General features: G+C 34.3%; 1 protein-coding gene across 1 annotated transcript in view; it reads right to left on the bottom strand.

The window, feature by feature from the left end:
* LOC149771248 (uncharacterized) overlaps positions 1-16285 on the bottom strand; it is a 173390-nt gene that overhangs the window by 125223 nt on the left and 31882 nt on the right. Inside the window, exon 4 of the mRNA XM_089948690.1 lies at positions 15566-15687. Within this exon, the coding sequence (XP_089804816.1) occupies positions 15566-15687 (122 nt within the window). The remainder of the gene's footprint in view (positions 1-15565; positions 15688-16285) is intronic.

Here is a 16285-nt window from a genome sequence, read left to right as displayed (position 1 = left end):
TTACTAATGTATCTGTTTTATGTGTACACAAAAGCAAATTACATCTCAAATATAACCAAACCAATTTTTGTTATAAATGTTTTGCATAGAGGTTAAAATTAAATGCATACTTAAGTTCTAAATACATTCAGGTTATGTGGTACAATAATGTGTTTTCTAACATGTATGCTGTTCTTGTGAGGTCTGGGGACAAAATGTCCTTAAGAGGGGGCCATGTAATGAACATTGACCTCGATACCCATTGAATTAACAACTGAATTACAATCTACAATTTCCTGGATGCAATATATGATTTATGAATAAAAATATATAATGTGGTTATATATTGACATGTCTTTCAGTGTTTTTGCAAGTGAATTTTCTTATCAGCATTGTATATTGGGACAAGCCTTCTTGCAATGTTTTGACCCTGATATAAAGAGGTTTGGTACATATTTTAACCTTGTTTGATTATTCTGTGCACATTTTGTAATGTCAGTAATAAAAATATGATAAAATTACATTATTATGTATAATTTAGCTGGGACAAGAGTAATGAAACTTTAGATTTATAAAAAAATGTTTGCACTGGTTTGGATTTAAATGCTAAGTTATGATTCTGCAGCACAGAATGCAGCTTAGAACTTGGAAATCTTGATGCAATATATTTTCAGAAAAATTGTTCAAGAATGATTTCTTCTTGATTACTTTGAATGTTATGTGCTTATAGTACATGGTACCATGGTGGATGGATTATTAGAAATTATTGTTGTAGGCAAAGTAGGATGTTGTAAAATAATTTGGATAGAAATTTAAAACAAATGAATCTATTCTGTACCACACTTGCATAGAAAAATGGTTGCCAACCTTTCTGCATTATGTGGGAGGGGGTGCTCTTCTGCAGATACAATGACATGTTTCTTGCCCAAGTAATAGAATTGCAAAGGCCTGTACTTAATGAAATGCCTGAAATGTTAGAACTTGTATGTGCTTTGTTAGTATATATATATAGAATTAGTCATCGTTGGACTTGTATATTTTATGTGTTGTTATAATTCATAGTGTAGGAAATGACTATGATTTTTGTTGATGATGAGAGTTTACTACATTGAGAAGTTTATTATTAAGAATGTGTATGCATGTTTCAGAAGTCATCAATCATATTGTTTTTGTTATAGCACAATTATTGTAGAACCAGGTGTATGTGAGTGTGTGAGTTAACCTGATATTTTATTTGCCATTATTCTGATGAAAGATCTGTGAGAGTGTGGCTAATTCTCCTGAGATTAGAACATGGAGACCAGATTATAGAAGAAGCTTTACAGGTGGGAGTGAGAGGCGACACCCAAGAATTGAAGAGAAGGAAGACACAGTGAGACCACATGGAAGGTCTATTGTGACGTAAACAGTTGGGAGAGAGGCCTAGTACTAGAAGGAAGCATGGAAGAGAGTTCCAGAATTGCAAGGAGAGCATGGAGTCAAGGGTACCATAAGTACCAGAGAGGAGAGAGGAAGAAAACATGGAAAAGAGTTACAGAAGTGCCAGGAGAGCATGGAGTCAAGGTACAGGAAGTAACAGAGGAGAAAAAATGAGAGGTGAATAGACGAGTAATAGAATCAACACTGAAGGCAAACATATGCTCTTAAGACTGTAATTTCATATGAGGATAGTAACTGGCAACGGAATAGATCACTGTATTTGTCGAAAGAATTATGGTTGAGAAATCGTAGATGAAATAGTTGAATATGTTGATATTGTACTAAATTGTTATAACTTTCACCTTGAGTCTTTTATACAGCTAAACCATCAGCATTGTTGACTGGGGGCTCAAAGCTATTTAAATTGAAATTGTCTGCCCTTCTCCGGCATTAGAAATAATACCCATAGGAGGTACATGCCAGTCCTAATAACAATCTTTCTAAAAGCCCTAGCTTTTCTGTTGTTTTTCTTTCATTTTCAGAATCCTTTTTCCAAAATAGTCATACTATTCTATTTTTCAATTTTGTGTTGAGAATTGATTATGAATACAAATTCAGCTATGACATTTGTCATGTGTTGTTCAATTTTTAAGAATAAAGAGGCTACCCTGACTGAAAAAAATGTAAGCATAATTATTTTGCTCAAATTTATGAAAATAGTTTGAGTAAAGGTTTTAGTTTTTCAGCAACTTTCATAAATTTTACTATTTTTCTGCATAAAATATAACTTCTTTTTCATGTTGCTTTACTACATGTCCATTCCTTTCCACAATGTGTTGCTATAATTACTGTAAATGAAAATTATGCAGATATGACATCCAGTATGTTCACCATCTTGACAATCTTGTGACCGCTACTCTTCCTTAATGGTCGTATTAACATGGGGTTTACTTCGTCCTATATAGAGATGGTGCTGACCTTACATTCAAATATAGTCTTACATACAGGCTGAGCATTCCTCCAATTCTACGAGAAATTCTTCAGAAAACACTGGACAAAAAATTATGAAAAAGAAATAAAATTCCCACTTTTTATAGAATGGAGTGTGATCAATAATTTTTAATAAAACTGAAGCATACTGGTAAGCCATTACCATTCAGCGTGACTTTAATCAAGAACTGCAAATCATGCAATGCACATGTGCATGTAATGGTGCCATGAGTGGTATAGAAACTGCTACTATATGACCAGGAAAAGGCTGTGACTTGTATACTTAGCACATATAAAACTGCTATAACTCTCTAAGCGAAGCAGACTGACAGCTAGAAATGAATGAGCTTGAAACAACTGGGAGATGGGGCCTGCTGCTGCAAAAGGAGACAAAGATGGCAGAGAACATGATGTTCATGTTACAGAGGAAGATTGCTGAAGTGAAATCCAAAGTTTCATTTAGCATGTACAATAACATTTTCATTCAGAAAACTGGTAAAAAAAGGTCACATGACATGAGATATGTCATTTCATTACAACAAAAAAACTCCTTTATAGCTGAAAACGATTTGTGTAAATTTCAGGACATAAGCAGTAACATGCTGGCAAGTGTAAAGTACACATAATTATGTACCCAATTAAATGTTTAGTTCAGACAAATATTAGCAATTTCAGGAGTAACCTCACCCACCCAACCCTTGGCTGGGAAGTCGGGGTGTGTCTTTCCCCATCATTTAAAATTCCTCTAAAGTTTTGTATATACACTTGACAGGATGATGATATCAACATCAAGGTTTTCAACAAAATTCTTAAGTCTTGTTTGAAACAAAATCCATTCTGGACAAGTTCTTGACAATAAGCACATGGGCAGCTGTTTGTACATATATTCAGTTCATTACAGACCTCTCAGTTTCTTTAGAGATGTCTCTAATTCAATTAGATTCCTTTATAATTTAAATAGAGAGCTCTATATATCAATTATATACCTCTTTAATTTAATTCGAGACCTCTCTAATTTGAGTAAAGACCTTAACATTTTGTTTCATTTGTAGACATCTATAACTGAATTGCAGACCTAGGTAATATAATTAGAGAGGTCTGTAATAGGATTAAAGCGATCTGTAACAGAATTTGAAACCTCAGTTCAACCTTATACCTCCAAAATATTCTTGAATTTCAAGTATGCACAGTACAGCCCTAACACTCTGTCTGACATTCTTCATTGGGTTTTCTCCTTACTTAAACTTTTTATCATTGCTGAAAACATCTTTAGTTTCATCACTAAGAATTATTATTTGGTTTTCAAATGTCAAGTTATTTCTCTACTTAAACATTTAAATAAGTGATGTAAGATCTTGCTAAGACTTCATTGTTAGCTTTCTTATAGTACATCTCCTTAAACCTAAATATTGTGAAACTTCAGTTTGAATTTGATAAATACGGATAGAAATTACATTATCATCCATTCTACAGGTGAGTTTTGCTTGTCCAAATTATTTCTCATGTTCTATGGATCCTGTTGTGAGGCATTTTCAAACTGTTCTGAATTTGCATAACCTAATATTCCATTTTTTAAAGATATTTTTCTTAAATATTACTTAAATCTTTAATGGCTAAAAGAATTAGCATCTGCTTCTGACTGTTTCCCACAACAAATGTATCATTTTTAACTATAATCAATATATTCATTAGTGTACATATACCAAATGATGTTCAAAATCATCTTAATCCATGCAGTGACCATTATATATATATATATATATATATATATATATATATATATATATATATATATATATATATATATATATAGAGAGAGAGAGAGAGAGAGAGAGAGAGAGAGAGAGAGAGAGAGAGATTGAAGTCAACTTTTCTTGCTCAGGTGTCTTCTCACTTTTGACCAAGCACTATACTGATGAGTGAATCATGAATAAGATCACACAAAGAAAACCTTGGTTTCTTTATTATAAGACCAAATATTAGTGTAGTACAAGATGTCCATTTATCATCTGGACTAAATTCGCTATTCGACTGCAGGCCATAAGGCTAAATTGAAGTGTCCCCAGTTTCACAAAACATTTTGAAATTTCTTACTTAAGTTCAGAAATTGTAATCTTTTTCTTTTCGCTTAGTTGGGAAAACTGATTCTTTCAGAAATGTCAGCAAGCACCAGGGTTAAGATGAAACATAATTCATTATATTAGAATGGGATTGGTCAAAAGTTCTAAAAGCATAACTGCTTTTCTCCCTATATTATGACAACATTTCAAAATATTTCAACATGTTAACAGTCTAACAAATCTAATATTGATAGAGAGAGAATGACATAAATCATGATTTGTTTAATTAATTCAATTTTTTAGGTATTATTTATATATTTGCGTAAAAGTTGTAAAATTCTGTATTTCTAATTTGTTTTGTGCTTTTCCCAAAGCAATAAATCTAATGTAACAGCTGGATACAGACTTCTTCAGTACTGTTGTCATCAGCTCATTGATAACTATACTAGAGTAGCAGCGAAGGCTTTTGGCTTTTTATTCTATAAGAACCACAACTGCTATTCCCCATAACGTTTGCCCATTTTAGCAAAAAGACTACACCCATTATGCACCTATGGGTTGTCAGCATTAATAATCCATGAAAGTGAAAAGAACCAAACAAGGAGCCAGAATCATACAGTGATGCAGGGCAAAACCACTATTGTCACTCATGCCCTCAACTGTAATCCACTTCAGATTGCTAGATTTGCAATCACTGAGCCGGTATTGTAACTGATTTCAGAGCGATTGAGCCACTTGCAATCCCCACTTTTTAATTCGATCCACAGCATTGTTTTTGATGCTATCAGCAACTCGCATTGCACCTTGTTTAGTGATTATTGCAGTGATGACAATACCCCAAGCACTTTCAGTGCACCTGTGAACAGTACATGAACAATGTCACCAGGTCCAGTACCATTGTCATTATATTAAATAGTAGGTCGATTTATTCAGTTGTATCGTCAATGTTTCTTCTCGAAGATCTACCACGTGCCCCGTCTTCATCCACAGGGGTAAAAGGAATAAGTGTCTACCAATTATTATGACATGGACAATAAACAGAAGCCATGGGAGTGATTGGTGTCAAATCATTTGGTTCCACAGATGGTGAAAACCCAAACAGTGTAAAACCTTGAACAACTATGCCAGTTGTATCAGACTGCTTTCATAATTGGCACTGATGGTGTCACAGGTTAAACAGATTTGTGTTGTTGAGGTAATTCTGACTGTCATGTGCAATATTATATCCAGTACCGGATGCAGGTGATGAACGGAAAACAAAATTTTATTTTTGGGAACATCTTTTGGCCAACCAAGAACTGTTGTCCATGACGACTGTCCAGTGTCAACCAGATGCTGCAGAGTTTAATTGAGATGGCATAGCGAAATGTGGGCTCATGTTCACACATAGACTGTCCAGTGTCAACCAGATACTGCAGAGTTTAATTGAGATGACATAGCTAAGTGTGGGCTCATGTTCACACATAGACTCCAATGTCAACCAGATACTGCAGAGTTTAACTGAGATGACAGAGCTAAGTGTGGGCTCATGTTCACACATAGAAATGTTTGAGTCTTTACTAGTCAACACCGAAATTCTTCATCAGACCTCATCATTTATTGAGGTAATATCATAGGCGAAGGAAGTTCTACCACACCCAAAGCTGTCAACGAGCTGGTGAAAACACAAATGTGTTGTTTACAGGCAGACCACCACATGGTTGTGTTAAGATATTAGACCAACTGCAATAAACTTGCTGCAGTAACACATGTAGAAAAAGTCACACAAATTCTGGTTTTGTTGATGAGATTATAATATTCAAGGCAATGCTTTGGGTTGCATTGACAGCAACCTGTTGATTCGCAGCACACTTTTGCATATCACAAGAAGTGTCTCAGTTGTTTCAGAACTCATCATCAGTGTTATACAAATGAAGTTTGCCATATAAATCACTGATATCTTGAACTAGCTCATGCATCAGCGCAGTATGTTTCTGTCCATGATGCCAATGGTGAGGAATCATGGACAAATCGATGCAGCCTCATGAATTATTTCTGGTGAGTTGCTGGCAGCATGAACTGATTCCAACAGATCTGTGAGGTTGTTTGGGTGACACAGGCCAACAATGTCTTCTCCTTGCTTTGATTGCTATTGCTGATACCTTTTTATTTGTTTGCCTACCCATTGTTTGTAATCTTCCATTATGTCAAATTCGTAAAATCTGTGTCTAGGTTATTGATCTAATCACTCTGCCAATTTTTCACATGCTGCTTCCATTTCAGCAAACAAAGTTGGAGACATATGTAAATCTTGTGCTGTGGGAAAAGGTCTTCATTGTGAACTTTGTCCTGTTGGAAGTAAAAGTAACACTTCACCTTGGGGTGCATGTGCGGGATAGTGTTGTGTTTTTGCATGTTTTCTTCCGTGTATATTGTACTGGTGGAAGCACAGGTAAAGCATTTTAACGTTCTTGATGAGTACATCTTTTGTTGTATTTGTTGTTGTTTCAGCCACCTATTTTTTTCTTCTTCATCTGGTATGGGTGCATGGGTGCAGGATGTTTTTCTTTGGGTTGTTTTCACATTGCTTTTATTTTTGCAGGTTTAGTAAGTCCATTTTCTGTCTTTGGTTGTTGGTTTTATTGTTCTGATGCTTTTGCATTTGTTTCTTCTATCTGTGTTTGTGCAGGTGCAAGTGCAGATGTCTGCATATATTCTGGTGTTTTTGCACATATTTTTTGTGCAAGTTTTTCAGGTCATAGCCGAGCTAAATCTTTGCTTTTGGGTGCACATTCTTGAAATACATCTTTGCAATTGTTGTTTCTCATCTTTTTGCTGTTGTTTATAATACTGTTTATCTTCTTCTGTAATATGTTCCATGTCCGGGTCTAGTGTTTGCAATCTAGGACACTGTTGTTGTCTTGGCAATACATCTTGTTGTCTTGACAATTCATCTTGTTGTGGCTGCAATGGTATTACTGGATTACTGGTTGAGGTTCATATATTCTCTCCATAAAATTTTACCTTCTTCAGCTCTTCTACCTACAAATCAATTAAGTATTTATACATAATGATCATACCATTCACCGGTACATGGTTTCTTCCCAGTAAACTCTCTAAATACCATTTTAGGCCATACAGTACTCATAAATTTATGATGTGTTCTTGATGTCATTTTTATTGCATACTATTTCTAATGGTGGAGTCCGTTAAGAGTGACATGTATTGGATTTGCGAAAATGGTCTGGTGAGCTGATTCTTTAAAATAGTGAATTGGTGTTGACAACTGCAACTTCTATTCGGGTGGCTCATTTAGTATCTTGGCAACTGCCAGTCTAACGTTTTAATCAAGTGCATGGGTGCCTTTTACAAATACACCAACAGTCTCTCCAATTTCTCCAATGTCTTCTTTGCATTCCTCAATCGCCTGTGGCAAGAGCATAATAGTCTCTGCAGTTGCTCTATTGGCATTTTTTATATCCTTGGTGTGTTTAGCTACTTTACGATTGGATCTGGTTCTTCTTTTGTTCCCTGTTAGCATTGCCACCTGTTCCACCTTGCACCCTCTTAATATCCGCAGCACGTTTGGCAATTTCTTTTGTTGGTTTAATCAGCAGTGTAAACGTTTGTTCAAACCCTGTTGTGAGATCTTCTCATGCAGTTTGTCATGACTGTAACATGTCTTTGACATTTTGACAGCCTTCTATAACTTTATGAATCAATTCCTGGTGTTTACAAGTGGTTTTCCCAGACTGCTTTGCATGATATTCAATAACATCACTGGCGGACATTTTATATAATTGTTATGATTGTTAAATTTCTTTTTCCAAATGTGCATGATATTTTCCCTTGTGACTTGAAGTTCCAGTCAATGGTGAATAAACTAGACATATATTCTATGATCAGCACAAACATGTCATGAAACTTATCCCACAAACAGTTGGAGATACACCAATGAATGTTTCCAAGACCATGCACGTCAATGCCTTGAAATATCAACATGCTCAGTTGTCACAAATCACATTAGGAACCTGTGCATATTGTTGAACCAACTAAATTAAATGCCAGGTTATGCATGACTTAATAACAGATTGATATTTAGTGGGTCTAATGCCCAATACTTATCATATACAATATCAATGAGTTTACCATAATTTATGATATATAATATCAGCAAGTCTAACATGCAATAATTTATATCAGTGAGTATAAAATAAAATAATTTATCATATATATATATATATATATATATATATATATATATATATATATATATATATATATATATATATATATATATAATTTGTAGGTCTATGACCGAATATTACAGGTTGATGATTCAAATAATTGTTTCTTTTTTTAACATAAATAATTAAGTACAAAAGATATACAATAAGTTTTAGACCCATATGTACATTAGCACGGGTGAATAACATAGGACAACAAAGAGTTTTTAAAAAATTCTATGTATCAAGCAGACAACTCGGTTATTTGTGTTATTAACACAGACTCAACAATACCAGTTTAATGATCAACTATTTATTTTAAATATGAAAGAATTAAATAAGTTATACATAATATGGATCAATATATACACAAGTACTAGTGAATACCACTTGATAAGATCGAGTTTATAATAAAATTCTAAGTATAAAGGATACATCCCAGTTATTCAAGTTATAAAACACAGACCCAACAATCCACTTACCATGACCTATATATATACCCAACAATACAGGCTTAAGGCTCAAATAATTTTTGTAGAAATATGAAAGAATTAAATATGATAGGATATGGAATGATATATACATTAGCACTAGTGAATTCCACATTACAAGACAGATTTTAATATAATTCTAAGAATACAGGATACATCCCACTAATTCAGGTTATTTCAATTATTTAACAAAACCCAACAATCTATGCACGTTGAGTATGTATGTGTGTGGGGGGGGACATAAAGTACTCTCTGTCCCACCCTGACAATTTTGTTCATGCTCATTCACTTTTGTTGAAGTTTGGTATGTCACTTTGCATTTAACATCTCGCCTATAAAGTTCAGTTCTTACCATTTTCCAGCAAAATTTAATCGAGTTATGTTCCTTGCGTTAAAAAAAAAGTTTCTGATATTTTTTCAGGAATGCAATAGGGAATGATGGCATCAGTGTGTTTCAGAACTTTCCTTTTTCAATTTAGTTTCCTCTTAATAATGTTTGAAGGACTTAATGGATTCAAAATTAAATCTGGTATGAGGATTTATGTTAGGACAATCTAGGTCTATTTCAGTTGTTATTGTTTTATGGCAAACATTTATAGAGTTCTGACCAATGTCTGACTTCGCTCTTTGTTCTTCAATTTCGTTTTCATTCACTAACATTTGTGACACTTCATGCACTAAAATCAAACTTAGTTCAAAACACTATGTTAAGAAAATCCATGTAAAGTTTAATTTTCACTGGTTTCCACCAAATACGTATAGTCATATGCCCTTGTTAGACTTCGAACTTTGCCCTTTTATTTTGTTTCTTCTCAATAACATGTGAAGGACCTCTGATTTGGCATGACGTGTTTTATCAACAATATCTAGGCTAGGTTTGACTTCTACTTTTCAACAAACGTTTATGGAAATTTGCCTCTGCTCGTCTTTAAACTCTGCCATTTCTGCAATAACATTTCATGGACTTCATGGATTTAAAGTTTACATTAAAAAGACTTAAGTTAAGCTTTTGGAACCCAACTTTCAACTGAAACCATATGGCTATTGCTGTACTAGGGTGCAATTAAATGCTAGCGCATCCTCCCACCCATCCATCCATACATATTATATTTTCAGTGTTTTCTGGGAAAATGTTATGGAGTTCTGGCACTTGTTTGACTCTGCACTTGCCCTACAATTTCCACTCAATAACTTCTGAAAGACTTCATGGACTGAAACCAAATTTTATTATTAATCTTTCAAGTTATCTTAAGATCTAGGTCAATGCTCATTTTTTGTAATTTTTCTACAAAACTTTATTTTGTTACAGCACCTATTTGACTTGTATATATTCCCTTCAATTGCATCATATTGCTAGGGGCACCAGTGTCATGTGGACACATTTCATGTCATCTTGAAAGCATGAGAAAAGTAGATGATATACACAGTTTTATAATCACATTTATATTAGACAACATTATCTGTTTCATTTTTTAATGGTTTTAATGTACAATTAACTGAACTGAATTGTTGGTACATACAGTTAAATCCACATACACCCAAATAAAACGTGATTCATGAGTATTATTTCACCCAGTTACTTGCTGTTATATGCTAATGTGAAGTTTACTGAAGTTTACTCATCCCTGAATGGGTCTTTGCAAGGTTTATCATATAACTGGGAAGCATGATATTAAACATATCTTTAGCACACTGGGAAGGGGAAAGGACATAATGTTATGAATATCTTTAGCACATTGGGGAGAAGGCATGATGTTAAGCATATCTTTAGCACACCGTGGGGAGGGCATAATGTTATGAATATCTTTAGCACACTGGGAAGAAGGCATGATGTTAAGCATATCTTTAGCACACCGTGGGGAGGGCATAATGTTATATATTTGGTGGTTAGAAAATCAAGCTTTATTATGCACTACAATTTTTATCTTATTCTAAACATGCATGACAGTGTTAATTAATTTCCACTTCACACTTTGTATGCAACTGGCTTTCAGATAAGTGGTAATAAACTAATCTGTTTCTATGTTTGTCTACAGGAAGCAGTGAATTCAGATGCGTATTATAGTGGAAGAGTTATTAATATCATATGGTGTTGTAGTTATCTATGTCTTTGATGAGAAGTTATATTTGTATATATCTCTCTTCACAAAATTAATTATTGTTTGGTTATGTTAGAGGTTTACATCCATATTTATTTTTAATCTTAGTAGCAGCAATTCCTGTTAAATATGGTGTTAACTAACCCCCTCAGGGATGTTAAATTCAACAATTCAGGCTTTCAAGCAATTGAAACAAAGAAATTCATTGTTGGCTGGGAATGTTCACTGTTCACAGACTTACAATATATCACTGATAGCAAGTTTTCCCTTCAATAGCCAAACATTTAGATTTGTTGCAAAATGTTTAACTCTTTAAGTAGATGCAAAGTGCTTGAAATAGAGTTAAGTATCAACGGTTTAATTTGGAATTGATTAGCTCATAATGAAATGTTTGACAAGCAATATCCCGCTTATTATATAGTTGTTCGAAATTTTTATATACATTAAATCTTACTAAAGAATATGAGTGGAGAGAGGATATATGGATATAATTTGGTTAATATATTTAGATTTTGTGTATTTGAATTTGTATGATGGAGTTGGATACATGCCTGCAGTTAACACAATCAGACCATATGTTACTTCAGCATTAGTCTATAGTACAAGTCATATGGGGTTATGTATGCACAATTACTCGTGTTAAATATAAATTGTTCTTTTAAAATTTAACACTAACTTTCTTTAACCAACGTCTATTCAATCCCGATTATTGAATGCTCTGCACCTTAACTGTCAATAAGAAACTTCCAGATGAAAATGATCTATCACTATGGACTTTTACAATGGTGGCCTTGTACTAAGATGGGTTAAAATAAGAGCATGTTGAGTGGAATCGTCACAATCGAGGGTAGTACAAATTTTTTTATCAATATGCGTAGCTTTCATAGTGACATCACAATTCGCAAATTTCAATCTGGATTGTACTGGATCACACCGTTAGGTTCATTTTGTCAAAAAATGTCTACATACTTTAACAATGATTTTGCCATATGCACCTCTCAGGGTGTCTAAATAATGACCTTGCAAAGGGATATGGATGTATACAAATCCAAATGAAGTGAATACTTGCCACTTAAAGGTATGTAGAATCAAATTCTAAAAAATGACACCAATTACTGAAATAGTCTGTTTTGAATGCCTACATGACCCATGTGACTAATAATAAAGAAGGGCCTTCAGGGAATGCATTTCCTGAGATCTGAAAGGATAATTTATAATCTAGGGGCAACCATAATACAAACTACTTGATACAAGGCCATGTGTGTCATAGCTGCATATATGTGTCAGTGTGTCATATAATAGACACACACACACACCCCACTGTAGTCGAATATTTACAATGAGACGTTAGAGCATCAGTTGAGAATATTGACAAACAGTCAACCATTATCAAGTGTAGGAGGCCGGGTATTACAGTCCAGTGAGCAAACCCACGAGACTATGATGGGGAGGCAGTCATCCTGCACATTTGAGGCAGTCACCTGGGGACTCTAGGGAAGGAAACCAGATGGTGTGCCAGTATTCTCGGGACCTGTGAACTGAGACAGATGGTGTGCTGCAGGATAGGGAAAAATATCAGCAGTCCAATGGGGAAACCCACCAGACCATACTGGTTAGGTAGCCATTCAGCAAAGAAGAGACTGCCACCTGGGAACTCTAGGAAGAGAAAACAGTGTACAAGTCTTTTTACTGGGATTGCAGCATAAAGGCGTCAAGAGTAGATCAGCCTTCCCAAAGACAAGTAAAGAAGCTGAGTTCAGTAGCCAGCGGCAGACAGATTAAGGTTGCCTGCCTGTATGGGGTTGTCATTTTGGCCCCAAAGGACATATTTTATCTATTCGATGCCAAGATCTAAATTAAAACTAGATACTGCAAAATATAGCGTGACACCAAAATAAAATAGGTAACATTACTCACAGATTGGTTTTAAGTTTTGGAAATTGATATACACTTTGCATGCAAAGTTCAAAATTTAATAAGATGAAATAAATGAAATTTATAACTTATTCACTTGTCCTTATTAAATATGTGGCATATACATTATTGGTCAGTGATTGCCCGCATTGGTAGAACTGGGCAGAATGTGACCTAATATTATGTTAAAGGCATTTCAGAAAGTTCCAGGATGAATTTGGGTTCTCTGGCTGGTACTTTCCCTCATTTGCCTCACCCGGACATGATGTATTCCTGCTGTGTGAGATACACTTGGAATGGGTGTCATCAAGTGGTTGACCCTTTCTCACATGAGAAACCTATTTTTAATTAATTTTTTTAATCCCCAAATGAGCACGATTGTGTACTGAGGGGGGTAAGCTCGCTGAGAGCTAAACATATGAATACATAAACGCGAATAGGTGGAGGCTCTCTTTCCCTCCAATGCAACCAATTAAAAATCCAGCAGTGCTGGGATTACCAAGTCGCACAAGGCCTTTAGGCCATACATGACTATAATCGAACGATAACACAAGGTGAGAATCAGCATGTAGAACTAGATGGCTTCATAAAGAATTACATAGGTAAAAGAAAAACCCTCTTACTTGTCTAATACCACAAGTGAAGCACAGTCAGATTAGAACAGGCCCTACAACAGGACACAGAACAAAAGTTAACACTGGTTAGATATGACAAAGAAATAATTGTAACTGGGCACTTTATAAGAAGAAAATTCAATTAAATTTTGTAATGGTTCAACAGAAAAAATTGCATAATCAAGACTTAAAACAGCACACAAAACGACACTGAATATTGAAGTGATTGACAGATTATTATAAATCTAACTTATGTAGACGCATTCTGGGACATGCTGCAAAATATATAATTTGCATGAAAAATATTAAAAAAGAGAACCTGGAAACTGAAATTAATAAAAATAAAAAACTTATTTAAAAATAAGTGAGTCTGTGTTAACTTTTGCTTAGAGAGCAGTCACAACCTTTTAAGTAATCACTGTTTTGAATATTTAATGCTAAAATTACCATTCTGGTGGCCTATGTGGTTAGAGCATCCACCTTAGATGTGGGAGGCTGAGGGTTCAAACCCCGGCTGAGTCATACAAAAGACTTATAAAATGGTACTAGCAGCTGCCTTGCTTGGCATGCATAAAAACTTCCAACATTCGAGGCAGATGCTCTAAACACTAGGCCACCGGAGTGGTCTATTAAGAGGTTACTGTTAGGAAAAGTCAGACTCGTTTCAGGATAATATGACTGGGTGGGACATGATGCTAAATGTCTGCGACGTGATGCTGCATTGTTAGGCATCTCTGTAAACTGCCACACTGCAGACATCCTAGTGATATGACTATATTTGTTAAAACTATGTCAAAAATCTAAATCAAGCAAAAATAATGCTAGATTTTGAGAAACAGGTCATGTGCTGCAATTAATTTTTTATTTGTCATGGCAAACACTTCATATGGTTCATTTCTTGGCAAATGTATACCGTATTTACCATGTATATTGAAATACTGTATTTGTTGTCACACCATAAATTAATTTTTAAAGTAATTTTTTGTGCACTGTATATTCTGGGACACATCATTTTTTTCGAATCATGAGTTGTGGGACACACTTTTAAATCATTCAAAAATTACATGTCAGAAAATGCACACAAGCTTAAATTTTATTTTAAAAACTATGAAAGTGTGTACTTGAGATAAAACACTATAATCCACTGCAGCATCTTATACATCCAACTTTTCTCCTCCACATGTACAATCCATTCCGTGCATGAATATTTTTTAGCTTCCTCATGCCTTGAACAATTATCATTGGAGACAACACATCTCCTGAAGCAGAAACTGCAAGAACTATTGTAAAAGATTTTTTTATCAGCACCAGTCATACGAATTCTGACACTTGTGTCTTTTCAACAGTCTGTCAGTGAATGAGGTCAAAGTATGCCAGAGTTTCATCCAAGTTAATGATCATATGGTATATATATATATATATATATATATATATATATATATATATATATATATATATATATATATATAATCATAAAATATTTCACTAGCATTGAGAAGTATCTAATAGAACCATTATGTAAATCATCAATAAATATAACCCCTTGAAATTGACTTTCTGTTTGACACTGGTACGCAAAGTATTTGCAAAATATTAAAAGATAAATGTTCATGAAGGTAATGGGTGCCTTAAATTTTAAATAATTCCTCCCGTATGATACCTTTATGTCGTATTTTTCTATTAGTGGCATAATCAGTGTGATACATATAACCTTCTTTATCATTTCATCATACCCATCTAGATTACTGTCTCTTTCTCTAAGGAAATTACTAGTAGACATTAGTCCAGTCTTACCTGAAGTAGAGGATATTTCCGATATCATGCTGAAATTTCAGGAAGAGATTTAATTCCTCCTTTGACTCAATTATAACATCCCCTTCTTGGTTCATTTTTTCTAGCAAATGGTATGGAATCACCTATATGATACAAGGAAAACACAGTTTACTAACAAGATAATAATAATAATAATGAGGACTTTGTATAGCACCTAATCTTTAGAAGCTCTTTACAACATTAGACAACACCTATATGATACAAGGAAAACACACACAGTTTATTAACAAGATACCTTACGGATAATGTAAGATAAAACTACGGTATATTTTCACATTCATTATTATATTGTTCCAAATCTATGCTCTTAAAATAAGTAATAGAAAAGAGTGAAGACAACAAGCTTTGTTAAATTTAGAAATAATTTATTTCCCTAGAATACAAAGTGAAAAACGAGAAAAAAGGAACTTAAGGTATTGCGAATTAAATCCCAAAACTAATCCAAGAATGAAAGACACAATTCCTAGTAACAAAAAGTCCTGAATAAAACTTGGTTCAAGTCCCAAAGAGATCAAAAAGTTGCAGGCGATGACGTGTCTGTTATGGTCAGTGAAGTGCTGATGTCTCTTGTTGAATCACATAAATATTATTCCAGGTCTGAATTCAGTACAAATTCCAATGAATGTCTTTATCCAAGAATTTGCTCAGTGCACTTTTGTATTTCCAGAGAAAATAATCACT

This window comes from Sinohyriopsis cumingii, unplaced genomic scaffold (genome assembly GCF_028554795.1).
Source record: "Sinohyriopsis cumingii isolate HCF-2022 unplaced genomic scaffold, ASM2855479v2 utg002017l, whole genome shotgun sequence".
Taxonomy (NCBI): Eukaryota; Metazoa; Mollusca; class Bivalvia; order Unionida; family Unionidae; genus Sinohyriopsis; species Sinohyriopsis cumingii.
This window is presented reverse-complemented; position numbering and strand designations above follow the sequence as displayed.